Source organism: Bradysia coprophila, assembly GCF_014529535.1.
Source record: "Bradysia coprophila strain Holo2 chromosome IV unlocalized genomic scaffold, BU_Bcop_v1 contig_81, whole genome shotgun sequence".
In the NCBI taxonomy this organism is placed as follows: Eukaryota; Metazoa; Arthropoda; class Insecta; order Diptera; family Sciaridae; genus Bradysia; species Bradysia coprophila.
In genome coordinates this window covers 1828411-1844910 of record NW_023503375.1, presented here as the reverse complement: position 1 = coordinate 1844910, position 16500 = coordinate 1828411, and the positions used below count along the sequence as shown (strand labels likewise).

The window sequence follows — 16500 nt, the reverse complement described above, 5'->3', positions numbered from 1 at the left end:
TGGAAAAAACAAAAAAAAATTTGCAGCGTAATAGCCACACGGCCTCGCATACGGCAATTGCATGGAACGGTAATTGTATTTTCACGTAGCCCGGACTTTGGTAATGAATAGAGTCAGGTGTTGACTGTGATAATGTTATCTATGCATTCTATTCTTGAAGTTGATGAGACCTTCGGCTATAACAATGCTTCGATCACAAATTTGTCTTAAGTGGAAAATTTAACGATGGTATTTGAACCACTACAATTAAAGACTTTTTTTACGTTAATTTCGGTTGTATGAGTGCGTTGCTAACAATTTCAATTTTATTGCTACAGTCCAATAAAGATGTTACGGTCAAATAGTTTCATCTTTATTACATTAGATCGATGATATGATCAAAGAACACGAATCAATACATAAGAATTGGTCCTAGGAGCATTAGTAGAGCATCTTTTATAACCCGATTACAACAGTGCCGTTACTATCCGGCAGGTATCTAACTTGCCAATGATTTAACTCTTCGTTGCATTTCCCAGCCATTTCTTTTCACTCTGCATTTTCCCAATATATTCTATAAACATCATACATTAGCAACGTGTAACACATTGATGAATGCAACAGAAAATCGATTGCAAACTGATAAAGAAGAAAAGAAAACAACAACAGCAACAAAACGGCAGAGGCATGGTATGTAGCGAGGAACGATGAAATTTCCAATAAAGTGTGGTATATTCAACCAGTCATTGCAATTATATCAAAATTGCATCATGTTTTGTTGGCACAGTTTGCGGTCAGACGGTTAAGAGATCGCATGCATCGTAGAGATCGTTTGCTGCAGAATTTTTTTTTAGTCGAAAAGAAAAAAATCGCAGTCGAGTGAACCATTTGATGGTCGCGAATTTCGTTGTAAACTAAATTTTGAGTTGATTATATTCGGCGCGAAGAGTGATTGGAATTCGGTATTGACGATGCAAAACAATGTGAAGTGCACCACTTATTTTACGTTGTGTGGATATACTGATTAATCAATGAAAACAGTTCGTGAGGCAGTGATTAAGTATTTTTTGTATGAAAACTGTATGTAAGGTGAAGACATTCTATGGATTAAAACATACAATTCTGCGGTAAGCAATAAGTTTCGTTCAGTGAAACACTTTAAAGTTTAAGGTAATTTAAGGATCATTAATGGATGGCAATATAACTCGTTGATAGGATGTGATGTTCATAATCTGAATTGCAGCTAGCATTATTAGTAAATTCATTTAACGAATTACCGAAAAATAAATTAGGAATATTCGGTAAACTTCGGTAAATTTTGGTAATCTTCGGTAAATTTCAGCAAATTGGGTAAACAAAACCAATAATAGGCCCTGCCCCAGTTACATTTGAATGAATTCACCCTTTTTTCTCACGGTCAAACTCATATTAATTAACATTAACGGAATTTGTGTAACGGACTGCTATTGGCATGTTTGATTTTAAAATTTTACGGCTGCATTTTTTGCTCTTATTTCTAAATTTTACATTGTTTCTAATTAAATTTATTCGGTTTAATTGTTGTGTATATTTTACGACTGAGTGCATTACCTAACATCAATATTTTAATTTTTTTCATGCAGTGGAGAAGTAAATGCAATGATGTAATTGTGTTGGTGCATGTTTTACAGCTATAGTTTGATTATCAACATTTTTGTACGTTTGAAAATAATTGTTTCGAGTTTCGACAAAGTAATGTCCTTTCATAAACGTTCATTGCTTGAACATTCGGTTCGAAATCCGGTCAGAGATTCGGTTAAAAAAATCCAACCCAGCCAATTTTAGACAGTAAGACAATTGGTTAATCTCGAAGGATTTTTTCCATTTTTCAATTTTCGTATATTAAAATATCAAATCTCATCAAATCTGCTACTTCCACTATTTGGGCTAATTTTAACACTTACAGTTAAGGATCAAAAAGATTTAGTCCCCCTGCGTTGGAATTCAAATAAAATTGTTATTATGTAACTCGGGATAAAAATGAAAAGTCTCGTTTTCGTGTGTTAATTGATCTCGGCTACGCCTTGGATCAACAAAATTCACACGAAAACTCTACTTTTCATCATTTTATCAATAGTCATGTAGTACATTACATGCTTCTGTACGTATGCTTGTGCAGTTTCAATGTCACAAACAAATAAAAATGAACAGTCGTTTTCTACTGCGGCTCGGATCAGCAAACTTCACCTCGACTATTCATATTTTTATCCATTGCCATGTAAATAATATCTGATTGAAGCCCTTTTGGCTTCAACTATACTTGAAAAAAAAAGAGTTCTAAACAAAGACTTAATCTAATATTTCGTTCTTCGTTGACACTGTTTACCATTATCAATTTGACGCCGTAAGTCTGCTGAAAATTATTGATCACTATAACAAAAACAACACAAATTCTTGATGATAATTGAATCACATCACTTCGCAACAGCAACAATCTGCTGTCCTAACTCATCTAGCTCATCTGACAATATTGATGAATAAATTGATCAGTTAAATCAATTGAATCTATTACTTCATTTCATTCAAGTTTTTCCACCAGAATTCACGCCGTAATTGTGCCTAAAATTTGAATTTTAAGTGAACGATTCAATTAAAAGTGAACCGAAAAATACATTTCAACGCTTCATTGTATGAAAATGATGCTACGTTAGAAAGACCTCCGCACTTTCCATTTTGAATTTTGACCGCACTTACGGCATGAATCAAAATAGTTTCAAAATCAGTTCAGTTTCAACTTTGATTTTGGCACAAAATAACCAGAACTGATATTTTATTTTGATCGAGCCTTCTATTTTCAAACTCAATGACTCAATTAATTACGTCCGCTGTATCATGGTAAACTGTGGACAGGGTCGGACAGACAGACGGTAATTTTCCATTCAATTGCTTTCTCCATTTCAATTAAAAGTCAAATTGCTTTTACAGATTTTATCTGCATTTTCATTACTTCCTGACGACGTATTAAACAATAGAACAACTTCATTAACAAACTGTATCTTTCGACAGACAGTTTAAAACAAAAACAAAACTAAAATACGCAACTCGTCTGGCCATTTATTTCGAACACATTAACAACACAACAATCATAAATCCATCCTTCTATATCGAAAACGTCGAGTTATTTATTTGTTTTCGATGCTTCTCTTATAATTGTGACCTAGAACTAGTTTTTTCTTCTTCTTCACATTAACTGTGTCTCTACTTCTATAATGGTTAGGAACATGTTCTGCACATCGTTTATTTAAGCCTTATTTTCATTGATGGAAACATTGTAAGTGGATAGGTAGGTCGGTAGTTCACATTATCAAGTTCTATGCCAATATAAAAGGAAACCAGATTTGCAACGAGAGGTTTGCATCGATTTTTTTTAAACTAACGTGTGGTTTGGTATTATCATGTTTGTAACTCGTAAGAGCATTGTACACATAAAAGTAGAAGAATTCTAACACTAAGTGATGCAGAGGTTTTCGTAATTGCATCTTTATTTTCGTTAAAGATATGCTGCGACGTGAAACAAGTTTTGAATTATAGGTCAGTTTAAATTGTATACATTTGTGCAGCGCATAAATCAAATAATCTGAAGCACAATTTTTAATTAAAATTTTCAAACTCAAATTTCAGCAGAGAAAAACTTAATTGTTCGCTGGAGATAACTTGTTTCTCGCTCGGATATTCATTTAAAAAAAAATAATTTCTATTTTGTTCCGTCGACCCCTTTAACTAAAAATCTATATGCATGATTGTAATTTAATTTGAACATATTATCATTTAATTAGCTAATTAACTCAATTTCATATTTACCTTTTTTGTATACATAATTCGTTTAAAGCAAGCAGGCAAAAAGCACTCATGTATATATTCACAAGATTATAATTGAGTACTGAATATACACACAGCTGATTGAAATTTGTTAAAGACACTCCGCAGACAGCACTCTCCGAAAAAAAAATTAAACAAAAATTAAACTGTAAAACTTTTATTCATAAATAAATGGCTTAAGTGGTCATCAGGTAGTCGAAATAAGATTCAAAAATTCATGAACTTAGTTATTTGTTTCGTAGTCGATGCCGAACTTAGCGGCTAGAATATTTAAGGATATTTTATAAATACATTAAACTATCATATACGGCTATTCGTATTCATCTATTATCGATAACGACGACAAAAATAATGACAAGCTGTCCTTTTATATTATAATGAATTTTGACAAACAAATTGAAGTACAAGATTTGAAATCAACAGATTAAGAATACTTTGATAGATGTAAGTAATAGACCCGAGGGGTGACGCCATTGAGTTACACTCCACCAAATAACTCTTTCTTTATCTCACGAGTACTTAATCACGCTGAGGATCGTGCAAATTTAATTATCGTAAATAGTTTACCAATTTTTTAGGCGGATGGTCTAAATATTTCGGTAAAGAATTTTTTTTGGTTAGATGAAAGTGCGTCACTCCTCAAATAGACCAGATAAAGATACCGATTATTATTATGTTGGCTAGGCACGAGCTTGCAACAAGAATGAACTACTGAAATAGAGAATCTAGATTTTCATTTGTTAGACCAATTTTGTGTGGAATCATTTACAAACCACAACAACTCGCAAAACAGAAAACATGTCGAATTTCACTCTTAGACGAATTATATATAGACTGAAAATTACGAACAAAATTACGTTAAATTTTGTCCCCGACATGTAAAACGAAATATTTGATAGTGTGAGAATTGGTGGGCAAAATTGGTGGGCAAATTAGCGCGAAGGTTTCGAAATTTTTTGCTACACAAATCTTTTGAATTAAAAAAATTATAAAATATTGGAACGATTACCTTGGGGATGAGGTTGGAACCTTTCAGAGATGGGCGTGTACTCTAAGAAGAGTAATTTATTTCAATGGATTAAAATATTTGCAAAAAGTTTCCGTGAAAAATATTTTCGAATTAGCACAATTTTGACACAATTCATAAAAAACACTTGAAAGTTGAGAAGTTTTTTCTTCTCCTAATATAAGCCACACTCGAAAAAATGCGTCTACACAATATTTTCACAGTAAGTAAATTAAAGATAAATTGTCCCGAATATTAAATAAAAACAAAAATTTACATTCGCGATACTGGATTTTCAAAATACTAAACTGACAACTACCAAAAATGTCATCGTCTACATGTGTTGGTGTAAAATTCTACGTAAAATCGTACGAAATATTCATATTATACAAACTGATGTTGGGGACATAATTTACCGTACGAAATACCACTCTTGGTATGATTACTCTAAGATTTCACTTTTCTCTCCATGTATGTACCACCAAAGTGTGGCCGGAGGTTTATTTAACTGATAAAAAATCCGTAGAGCTGATGTCGTTGAGGCTATAAATTTCTTCAAATTCTAAAATTTATTTTTAAAAAAAACTTCTAAAGAAAATCTATAAAATAGACCGGACGTATTATATTTATGTTAACTGTATACCTTAGAGTAATTATACCTAGAGAGGTATTTCGTACGATAAAATGTGGTCCCGACATCAGTTTGTATAAGATTCACATTTCGTACAATTTTACGTAGAGCTTTTACTAACACATGTAGGCGTTGACAATTTTGATAGTTGTCAGTTTTGTATTTTCTAAATCGCGTACCTCTATTTTAAATTTTGTTTGAAATCATTCGCAATAATAATAATTAAATATGGTGCAAATGTGATTCATTACGGGATGCCAAAGTAAAGGAGTCAAGGGCAATGCCTGTTCATTTTTCCGGTGATTTTATGCGCTTAATAAAAAATTGCGCGAGTTGCATTTGCATCTGTTTGTTGATTTGTAGTTTTCCTTTAAGAGACCGATTGCCCAACTAATTTGCTCCATAAAACAACACGGGTCAATTTCTATTATTTTCGTTGTGTTAAACCTGTTAAACACAATGTGTTTGTTGATATCAGTTCATATCAGTGGTATGTAAAAGATTCACATTTTAAAAAGAATCCTTCTCGCAGGCACATTTAAATTTTTTGCGCTAATTTGCCCACCAATTTAGTAGGGAAAAACCCACACTATCAAATATTACGTGTTTCATGTCGGGACCACAAATTTTACGTAATTCTGTTCGTAATTTCCTCTCTAGGTATAATTACTCTAAGCTTTATACAACTAAACTATGAAATTGTGGAATGAGAAAATTTCGTTTGAATTTCGATAAATACGTAGATCGAAAGAAGTAAAAGATTAGATGATCAAAAATTCAAAAATGTTTAAATAATAGTAAAAATGAAAAATCCATCGTAAAAAATCTATAGATCGAGCTATTCAAAATACCATATTATCGTAGATCATATTTTGCATACAGATACCACAGGAACTGGAACACACATTACAGAAATCCAATCATTTTAATTTACTTAAATGGATCCATTTTCCTTTCCACAAATACATAAATGATGCAATTAGTAAAGCAAAAAAAAAGTGTACATTTTTTATTCATGAAAACAATCACTCAAAGTATATACAATCATTGTCCATTTGTGTTACGTTTCCACCGGAGGATATAATAGAGAACTTTAGCAAATCACACAATAACGACAAAACCAATAATTTCCAACAATAACGAAAACGAAATTGACACGGAAAAATTTTATCATTGTGAATGGGGCGAGATGGGTAAATATGTTCACAAATCATGGTGTGTTATGTGGTGGCAGAATTCAAAATACTTCTGAAGTACTTTAACAGAAATTAAATTGAAGTAGAAAAATATAATTTGTGCACCGGACAACTATCTTAAAAGCAGATATTCAGCTTAAAAATATTTATCTACCTAGGTGAAATAATAGCAGTGAAAAAGTGGTATTATTTCGTCTGGGACACATGGTTTGAAAGGTATTTGCCAGTAGACCTCAAAACAGGCATCACACAGTCTCGAGCTACACTTGGTTCCTGGCTGAAGATATCCGAAGATGGAAAAAGGGTGTTTTTTAACCTAATTTTTTGGCGATCGTTCCGGGTGAGAGTGGGCTCATTGGAAAGCTGAGTTCAAATACTTTCGGGGAATGTCTAGTTTCATTAGATTCATTGATAGATGTTGTAAAAAATGTACAACAAAAATTTTCAAAATCTGTGTGAACTTTTGACAGGTCTGGGCTGGTACTGATGACGCTTAATGTGAACCTAATATGCTAGTTGTAACTTACATTATCTAAGCTTTCCATTGATACCTCATTTGCAGTGACTGCTGGTGAATTTTATGAGTAGCGGGTGTACTTACATAAAAATCTGTTATGTGGACAATCTTTTTTAACTTCTTATATATGGCTCAAAATTTCCAGTTGTAAGACAATTATTATTGAGAGTCAAAAATTACGCAACCAATCAGAGGGTGCGATTTTATATTTGTCTCATGCTGTTGTTTCATAAACCACTTGAGACAAATATAAAATCGCATCCTCTGGTCTATCTGAATGGTAAAGGGAGTCACCTGAAAAAAAATGTGTTTCGGGTGAGCATGTGCTCCACGTGCTGTTTGTGAGGTTATGCTCACCACAGCACAACTTGTTCTGTAAATTGTGTCGTCAAAAGGCAAGCTAATTTTTCCATCTCATTTCCACTAGCTTCAGAATGTTCTAGTCTACAGATTTCAATAAATCTATGTATGTTCAGGGACACACGTTGTAGACAAAAATTCTAAATTAAATAAACAATCAACTATATGACGATTCTGTCAACACATTTATAGACAATATAGTGGATATACTCTAATATACTGGATTGCTGGAGCTATACTGGATTACTGGATCTACTGGAGCATAAATTCGAGTCTTGATTCATTTGGGTGTTTGTCTATTTCAGTTGTCCTGTGCATAAATCGTTGTTTCTACCTCAACAGAAAAGTGATTTTCTCAGCACACGTCCTAAAACTGAAGACTAGTGCTGTTTCCTCTCGTTTGTCTTTCTTATTTTTTTCAAAAATTCCCATTGATTAAACCGATAGGCTAAATCAGCGATTTTATTTCACAAGGATTCAATTTTATATTTATAAGTTCTCCCTAGTTGGAGGTGCTTATTCATAAAAATTCGAAATTCACTTATTGTCAACGCAAACGCTGGTCTATCGAGAGATTCATATAAATTTATCATTTTCACATGAAACGCTTATATCCTCTGTGTGACTTTCATTTGAAAATGTCAAATCAATCGGATTCAAAAATTTTAAACACAAAATGAAAGAAGTTTGAATTCTGCCACCACATAACACCATGATTTGTGAACATATTTACCCATCCCGCCTCATTCACAATGATAAAATTTTTCCGTGTCAATATCGTTTTCGTTATTGTTAGAAATTATTGGTTTTGTCGTTATTGTGTGATTTGCTAAAGTTCTCTAATATTGAAATTTCACTTTCGAATGTAAATTTATACGTTCGTTCGTTAATAACAACTTTAGGAGGATGTTTGATGATGTACTACTTAAATTGGAAAAAATTATAATTCAATTACTGAAATTTATACTTTTTGTGGTTGATGGAGTTTTTGCTAATATATGTCTTAATTAATAAATTTAAGATTGAGATCTTTTTAACGCCTGTGGTAAGGTTACAATACCATGAGTGTTTATGATGTTGATCTATATCGCTTTAGTTGACTATGTCAAAACTTATTGAATTGTGTAACCCTTTCAGACGATCATGAATATTTCTTTTGTATTTAGAAAGGAATCATATATCAGCTGTCAATGCTTCCGAAGCATTGCTTCGGGAAAAAATAAACTACGAATTCAATTGAATAGTTAGTGCAGACGTTGGCACTCAAAACTCTTTAATATGTTGAAAAACATAGAAACTACGCAGTATTTATCAACTGAAGAAAATATCATCTAAAATTTCTATTGAGACAGTCTATCTATAGCAGGGACTATTTTGGGGAAAATTATTGGAAAAATAAGGAAAATAGAGAAAATAGGGAAAATCAGGAAAATTAGGAAAACAGGGAAAAAAATAGGGAAAATTGGGAAAAGATTGAGGAAAATTTTCCCTGTTTTCCTTATTTTTCCTATTTTCCTTATTTTCCTTATTTTTTTTATTTTTTTTTATTTTCCCAATTTTTCTGTTTTTCTTAATTTTTCCTATTTTATATTTTCCCAATTTTCTTTAATTTTCAAAATTTTCTTTTTTTTCCAAATTAGTTTCTGACCTTAAGTCGAACAGTGTATCAAATAAACAATTCTATGTAAAAAAAACTACTTTGTGAGACATTGGGCGTAGGGTAATCTGGCACGTCATACAAATTGATGGTGTGCCCATACTATGATCGTGTGTGACAGATTCCCCGATGCCGGTTAATTGTTCCATCAATTTTTATGATTTTAACGAAAAGTAAGGTTGATTTTATTCAATGTGTTGTCATCGTCACATTCTCTGTTGTTTTTTATTTGAATTCGACTATAGATTTTCATCACGAAAACCGTTTAACTCATCACCAGTAGTTGCAATGAAAGTGTACAGTAGTTTAAAACTGCACAATTTTTGAAAGCGACCACTGTATTTCTTTGTCGTTTTTACGATATCCAAAATACAACAAAACAAAAGATTTTCGATGGGGTGAAGAACCTAACAGTTTTCGTAAGGAAAATCAAAATTAAGTTGACAAAAAATGCAACAGTGAAGTTGACCATGACTCCATCACACAAATCAAATTGTTGACAACCAAAAATCATTAAAACGGAAAATTCCTTCAACCTTTACTTTTCGAAAAAGCATAAAAATTGATGGACCACTCAGCTATCAGTTTCGTTCGAAAATGGAGGGAATCGTGGACTGCTTTTATCGAACGTGTATAAGTGTTTGCTACTTGTCAAGCCGACTAGCATAGAGTCAGAATGGGCATTTTCAGCTTGTGGCTACTTGTGTAGTAAAATTCGTTTAAGACTGAACGACGAAACGCTGCACCGTTTGTGCGTTCTTTCACTTAAAAAAATTAAGAAGTTATCACATTTTCGTTTTCAACAGATTCTACATAAATTCTAGATCCACAAATTTGACAGTCTTTATATTGAATGGGTTTTGTCCCAGTCAAAGCACCTAGCAGGGTAATAGAGGTTTTTACACGTCAAATAGAGTAGTATTTTGATACCAATAATACCATTAGCAGCCTTAATGGTAATTTTGCAATGACATTACGAAAAAAAGGTATGGAAATATTCGCATACTTCGATTAAAGTTCTACTTTATTTTTTTCTATTACCCTGCTAGGTGCTTTGTCCCAGTAAACTGGTCGTTATGCGTGTGTGACAAATATTTCAACTAGGAATAAATTCAAAAATTGCATACAATATAACAGCTGTCACGATCTGTGGGCTTAGAAATATCAGATCCTACATGAAACAAAAATGTGATAATACCTTTTCAAAAAGAATAAAAACGTTTTACAATGTCATTACCATCATTATAAGTCAAAACTCTTGAAGCGACAATAAATTAATGAATTTTGCTAGTAATTTTTGTGGAAGTGTTTTTGTTACTCAAATCATAATTTCTTGTCAATACCGAAAATCCCGAATCCCGGTATTGCAAAAACAGTCCGGGATTGCATTCCCTACAGCTATGTCTCACAAAATATTTTTAGCCCCGTACGAAGTACAAAGGGGCTTATAGGATTACGATGCCGTGTGTAATTGATGGAATTCGAAGCAGACGGTAAGGGCAAAGTGTTTGCCTATGTTCATAGATGACGAATCCGCAATAAAAATTCTGTCCGTCTGTCCTTCTGTCCGTCTGTCTGTCTGTCCGTCACGTCGATATCTTGAGTAAATCAAATCCGATTTCAAAAAAAAAAATTCCCCTGAAAGATAGTCGAAATAGTGAGGCTAAGTTCGAAGATGGGCATATTCGGGTCGGCCCTTCGTGAGTTAGGGCCACCTAAGTGATTTAAGGTCTTTTGGTGATATTTATGGCAAAACAAACGATGGAAATGTAAATGACATGGCAAATGATAGGTATTGTCAATACCAATTCAGGAAAAAAAAGTTTTTTTAAATCGGGTGAGTGGACCGTGAGTTAGGGCCTTAGAAGTGAAATGCTATTAGGGCCCTATGTGTATTTTACATAGAACTCGAGTAAATTTCATTCGTTTTTCGTAATTTTTGTTTGATTTGGAAGGTAATCGAAGGCCGAATAGAATGTTGTTGAAAAAAAAAATTGGGTCCTTGGCCTGAGGCCGCTACTAGGGCCCTATGTGTATTTTACATATAACTCGAGTAAATTTCATCCGTCTTTCGTATTTTTTGTTTCATTTGGAAGGTAATCAAAGGCCGAATAGAATGTTGTTGAAAAAAAATTAAATTTGGGTCCTCGGACTAAGGCCGCTACTAGGGCCCTATGTGTATTTTACATACAACTCGAGTAAATTTCATCCGTTTGTCGTAATTTTTGTTTAATATGCCCTATGTGTATTTATACTCAATAAATTAAAATTTTCATTTGAAAGGAACGTCGTACGGGGCTTCGTAATTGCGCTATGCGCTATTTCTAAGATGTACACATTCCATAATAATTTTACTTTAACCACATTAACTGGCGCAATAGGCTTATGGTCAAAGTAGGGTGACAGACGCACTAGGGTCACGTACGCAATAGATATACGGGTTTGTACGGGGCTCAGTCGCAGCAAACGCTCCGACTGTTCTGATGGCTCGTTTTAATGTAAAATTCACTGTTCCGAATTTAAAAAATGCTTGTTTGATACACTATTCTATTTTAGGTGAGAAGGCAATATTTGGAAAAAAAATTAAGGAAAATAGGGAAAATTGAGGAAAATAGGAAAAATTAGGAAAATTAAGAAAAATAGGAAAAATTGGGAAAAATATAAAAATAGGGAAAATTTTCCTCAAAATAGTCCCTGATCTATAGAGAATGTATGCGACCAACGCACTTCAAGCAGAAGTGATCATAGTTGACAGCTGTCAAGTAAAGTACTATTTTATATGATTTTTTTTTCACAATGTCTACTAAATAGCATAATATAGTGTCCAGTTTCAGGACTCTATTTAGAGTACTGCTCATGCTTGAAGTGCGTTGATGCAACCTGATTTCCATAAAATTCAAATAAAATTTCTAAAACTAGAAATAATTTGGTTGATTTTCCCAAACTACAACTAGCCTCTGCAGAGGACGGGCTAAACGATTTTTTTTAAGTTCTACGAAATGACCACCTCAAAATTCCATTTCTTTTCAATCTCTGATTTAAAAAGAAAAAAATTTACGCAATACAAAGCGAGGTAGATTATATAATACTTAATATTTACGTAAACCAATTTTTATAAATATTCTTCAGTTTCAGAACTCATATTTGTTAAAAATAGTCTAAAAAAATATTTTCATGATTCAAATAATAATATTTTTTTGAAATAAACAACACTAAACTTCCATTGTGGTTATCATCTATTTGGAAATCTAAAACAAATTAACCTGTTACGGATGAATGTCATCTGTCTATCGATAACGGCTGCAGGGATAAACAACAAGCTTTGACTAAAACGGCCTTACATAGCAAAAAGTATGCTCAAAACAAATGAAGTAAAAGATTTCAAATCAATCTCTTGAATGAAACTTAAATCAAATGAAGTAACAGATCGGATAGTTAATATGAAATTGATATGCTTGCCGCCTGTGAAAGGGTAATGAGTCTTATGATCATTTACGTTTTGGTGTTGCTATTTTTGCTTTCGTAAATTATTTTACTGCTTGTTTTAGTACCCGCATTTTCGTATTACTATTATATGTGTTTACAAGTATAGCTTTTCTTAGAAATGTTTTTATCAAATTGCGGACGTTTTTATCAACAGTGAAAAATTGTTTATAAGAAGAGGGTAAATGTAGAGGACCGAGTAGTGGGAATCTTACAATCGAACAATGAAGTTCTACATTTTATTTGCCTTCACTTTACTCTTTGCTGCCGTGAACTCTAACTTTTGTCCAGTCAAATATTTGAACACAAATGGGTTCACAAGAATCGGAACTTACAGTAAAAAAAACTTCTTGTGAAAGCAACAAAAATTATTTTATCCACGCAATGACTACTTACAGATGGATACAATGACTGCACTCCATACGCTAAGACTTACTACCTATCTGCTACATATAAATACAAGTGGTACGAAGCCAAGATGTTTTGTGAAATTAATGGAATGGAATTCTTAACACTAGAAACACAGGACGAGTCCGATAAGTTTATGCAAATGTTCAATTTAAATCCGACAGTAATCAGTGATTGGGTCTATATTGGCGGGGTAACGATTCTTCCCAAAAGCCTTGATCACTGGTATTGGCTTGACCTAGGGAAGCCGTTGTCTTTTCAACCAAAATTTGCACCAGGACAACCAACTGGCAGTCATATTAGCGGACAAACTGAATACTGTTTGTCGGTGGGCAAAGTATCCGGTCAATCTTACTATAATGATATTCGTTGTGATGGATTGGCGTACAATTTTTTGTGTCAAACACGTGAGGCTTAAGCTTTCGTTGTGATTTTTTTCATTCAGAAATATCTTGTACGATTTAAAGTCAAATCAAGTTTTATTTGACTTTGATTTATGAAATAAACGGTAGATGTATGCGCATAGCTGAAACTGTTGATGAACATCTTTGCAGAGTTTAGAACAATAAATTAGCTAGGTGGTAAGGTGCTACTTGACCTGGTCTATGATGTAAGTGATAGACTGGTAAGCCAACATGTTCAATTTCAATGGGCATGACTGTAGTCTTTGACAGTGCATTATCGTTCGTTTTATCGTGAGCGGTGAAGAATAGGGTTGACCGACCATGGTCATGCTTCCAGTGAAGGGTAAATTGTCGTCGAAAAAGTTAACCTTCTCTAACTGACTGGCAAATCATGCGTTTGTTTACATGATAAATATAACGAATGAACGTGTCAATTGAATTAAGTCTACAGAACGCATAAGCTGATCCTCATCTGAATCCCCATTAGCTCGAGCTTAACTGCACTCGGTTTGTTTTTCTTACGTTCGCTCCTTGCGCTAACAAATATAATTTTCTAATTGTATGTCTCTACCAACTAAAATTAATGTTTTGTTACGAGGTAGAACTCACTTAATGAAACTAGATGGAAACTGAGTACCACCTTGATTGACTTGATAAATGTCTCGATGTGTCACACATCCACTTCAGAATTGGTCCACTGTCCTGGACCATATGGGCAACATGGGCAAATGCCCGCGGCGCCCAAAGCGGAGCAGAAGTAAATGGCGCCCGCAATCCTTTGAAAACAATTTACTTTCCTAAATTGGCGCCTATATTTCCAATTGCCCGATGGCGCGCAAAAGCTAAAGGCGGCACTGACTGTCCAGGACAGGAACCAATTCAATATTCATAAGGCATATTCAAAAACATCGTTGAATATTTGCCTCTTTGAATCGTAATGAAAATCTTTCTTTGTTACATTAAATTGGAAAAAAGTTTCGTACATCAGGCGAAAATAGCTTAGAAACCTTTTTTCCTAAAACCTGACTAGACAGGCTGGACACTCTATGAATAGCAGCATTTAAAAGATGAGGAATAGCGTGAATAATGTATGCGATCGCGATTTGTGTGTGCAAAAACATAACAGTGGTTTGGCTGTTGCTATTCTCACACGAGTGCGAATACTAAAATGTGAGAATATTCGCACACGATTGCCATGTTGTAAAACTGAGCATAAGCTCCTTATGTTCCATCCATGTTGTAAAAGGGAGCATAGGTTCCTTATGTTCCATATTATAAAAGGTAGCATAAGCTCGCTTTAAGTTCCATGTTGTGAAAGAGGGCATAGAACAGTCACTTCGTTCTTTGCATGGATTGTTTTGAACAGTTTGATCAACGTAGGAGAGATTCACAATAGTACATTTTATTTTGTCATGACCATAGAGGTGAAAAGTGGAATTTTTGAACAATAGTCGTACTAGCTCCTTTGAATTGTGAATGCATACTGGAGCAACGCGATTCATGTATTTAGTTTACTTTATCGGAAATAAATGAAATGAAAGGACACGCTTACAACGTGTACACAAATTACAAACGACATTGCTACAGAGAGCATTGAACTTTGAATTTAGTGGATGCTTTCCTATCGAACATTTTTAATGCTGAAGGATCGAGAATTATAAGGTTTTAACCCAATTTTTGTCATCTACTACATCCGTGAACGTATTGATATGCATAAACAAACCTCGGAGCAAACATGTGTAAAGCCAATGCACTTCAAGCAAAAGTGCTTCAAGTGACAGCTGTCAAATAGAGAACTATTTTGTGTGAAAAAAATGTTTCACAGTGCCAAAATTTGTTGTAAAGTTTTTGTTTTGTTTTTCGTCTCATTATGATCCTTACGGCATAGAAAACGTAGTTCGTGACTCGTGACGAAAGCACAATTTTTTCAGGACACGTCTTAAGTTTGTCCTAACGAGGCGAAGCCGACTAGTACTGAAAAATTCTACTTTTCGTCACTTGTGACGAAAAATACTATTGATACACTGTCCCGTTTCAGTTCTCTATTTAGAGTACCAGTCATGCTTGAAGTGCGTTAGTAAAACACAAAATTGCTCACTCATGTTGACAAGTTTGATATCGCCGGTTCTTATAAATCTCAAACTGTATTAAATGGTATTGAATTGTTGATTTAGAGCATTAATAAATTCACTTAAAAAGTGAGTTGCTAACACAAGTCATTACTAAAGGTTCACGGTTTTACAATACTTATGAGTGTGGCAAGTGGTCGCAGTATGTAATAATATGCTTCAACTTGCAGGCCCCTGTTTTTTAACCGTTGAAAGACAATTTTATCTTCATATCTTCATCTATATAATAATAGAGATTTTTTTTGCAACATTGTCTCTAGTCTCTACATTTTCATAATTTATTAATTTAACCTTGCATTCCATTTTTTTTTACAGACTCTACTTACATCACCATAAAAACATCGATTGAATATGGTATGGACTCTACGAAACGAACTTTCTAAATGTTCTAAATTAGGTTTGTGATCGTTATAATTATTGCGGTCACTTGCATTTGTTGTAAAATAAAAACAAAACATGTGAAAGTGTCGTGCACATCTCACAAGCACGTTTTATATACAATAATTATGATTACTAAATCAATTTAATTAGCTGGATTAGAAAAAAAAAATCTTGGTGTTGTCGCTGGTTAATTATGGGCAATTCACCAACAACAATAAATTCTACAAATAATATTGATGCTGCGCGTAGGACGAGTCCAAAGGATGCGAAAATTAATGGCACAAATCCTGAAGAGTCACGTGTCTTCTTTTTATTATGTCTAATACATCGGACGTGGAACGTCGTGGTGGATCCAATATCAAAACGGTTAGTAAAACTATTTCGATAATTGATGAGTAACACTTTTGATATAGCAGATAAATACAAAGTCTCGCCTTTTGTCGTGTTCATAATGTCTGGGTATAATTGATGTTAATTATGCGAATTGTAAT

At 33.6% G+C, this 16500-nt stretch overlaps 1 protein-coding gene across 1 annotated transcript in view; it reads left to right on the top strand.

Annotated features, from left to right (window-relative positions):
* Window positions 1-743: 743 nt before the first annotated feature.
* The window catches only part of LOC119072345, a 62918-nt gene continuing 47161 nt past the window's right edge, over window positions 744-16500 (top strand). The window contains exons 1-2 of the mRNA XM_037177533.1: window positions 744-1106; window positions 15944-16375. Coding sequence (XP_037033428.1) covers window positions 16203-16375 — 173 coding nt within the window. The 5' untranslated portion in view covers window positions 744-1106; window positions 15944-16202. The remainder of the gene's footprint in view (window positions 1107-15943; window positions 16376-16500) is intronic.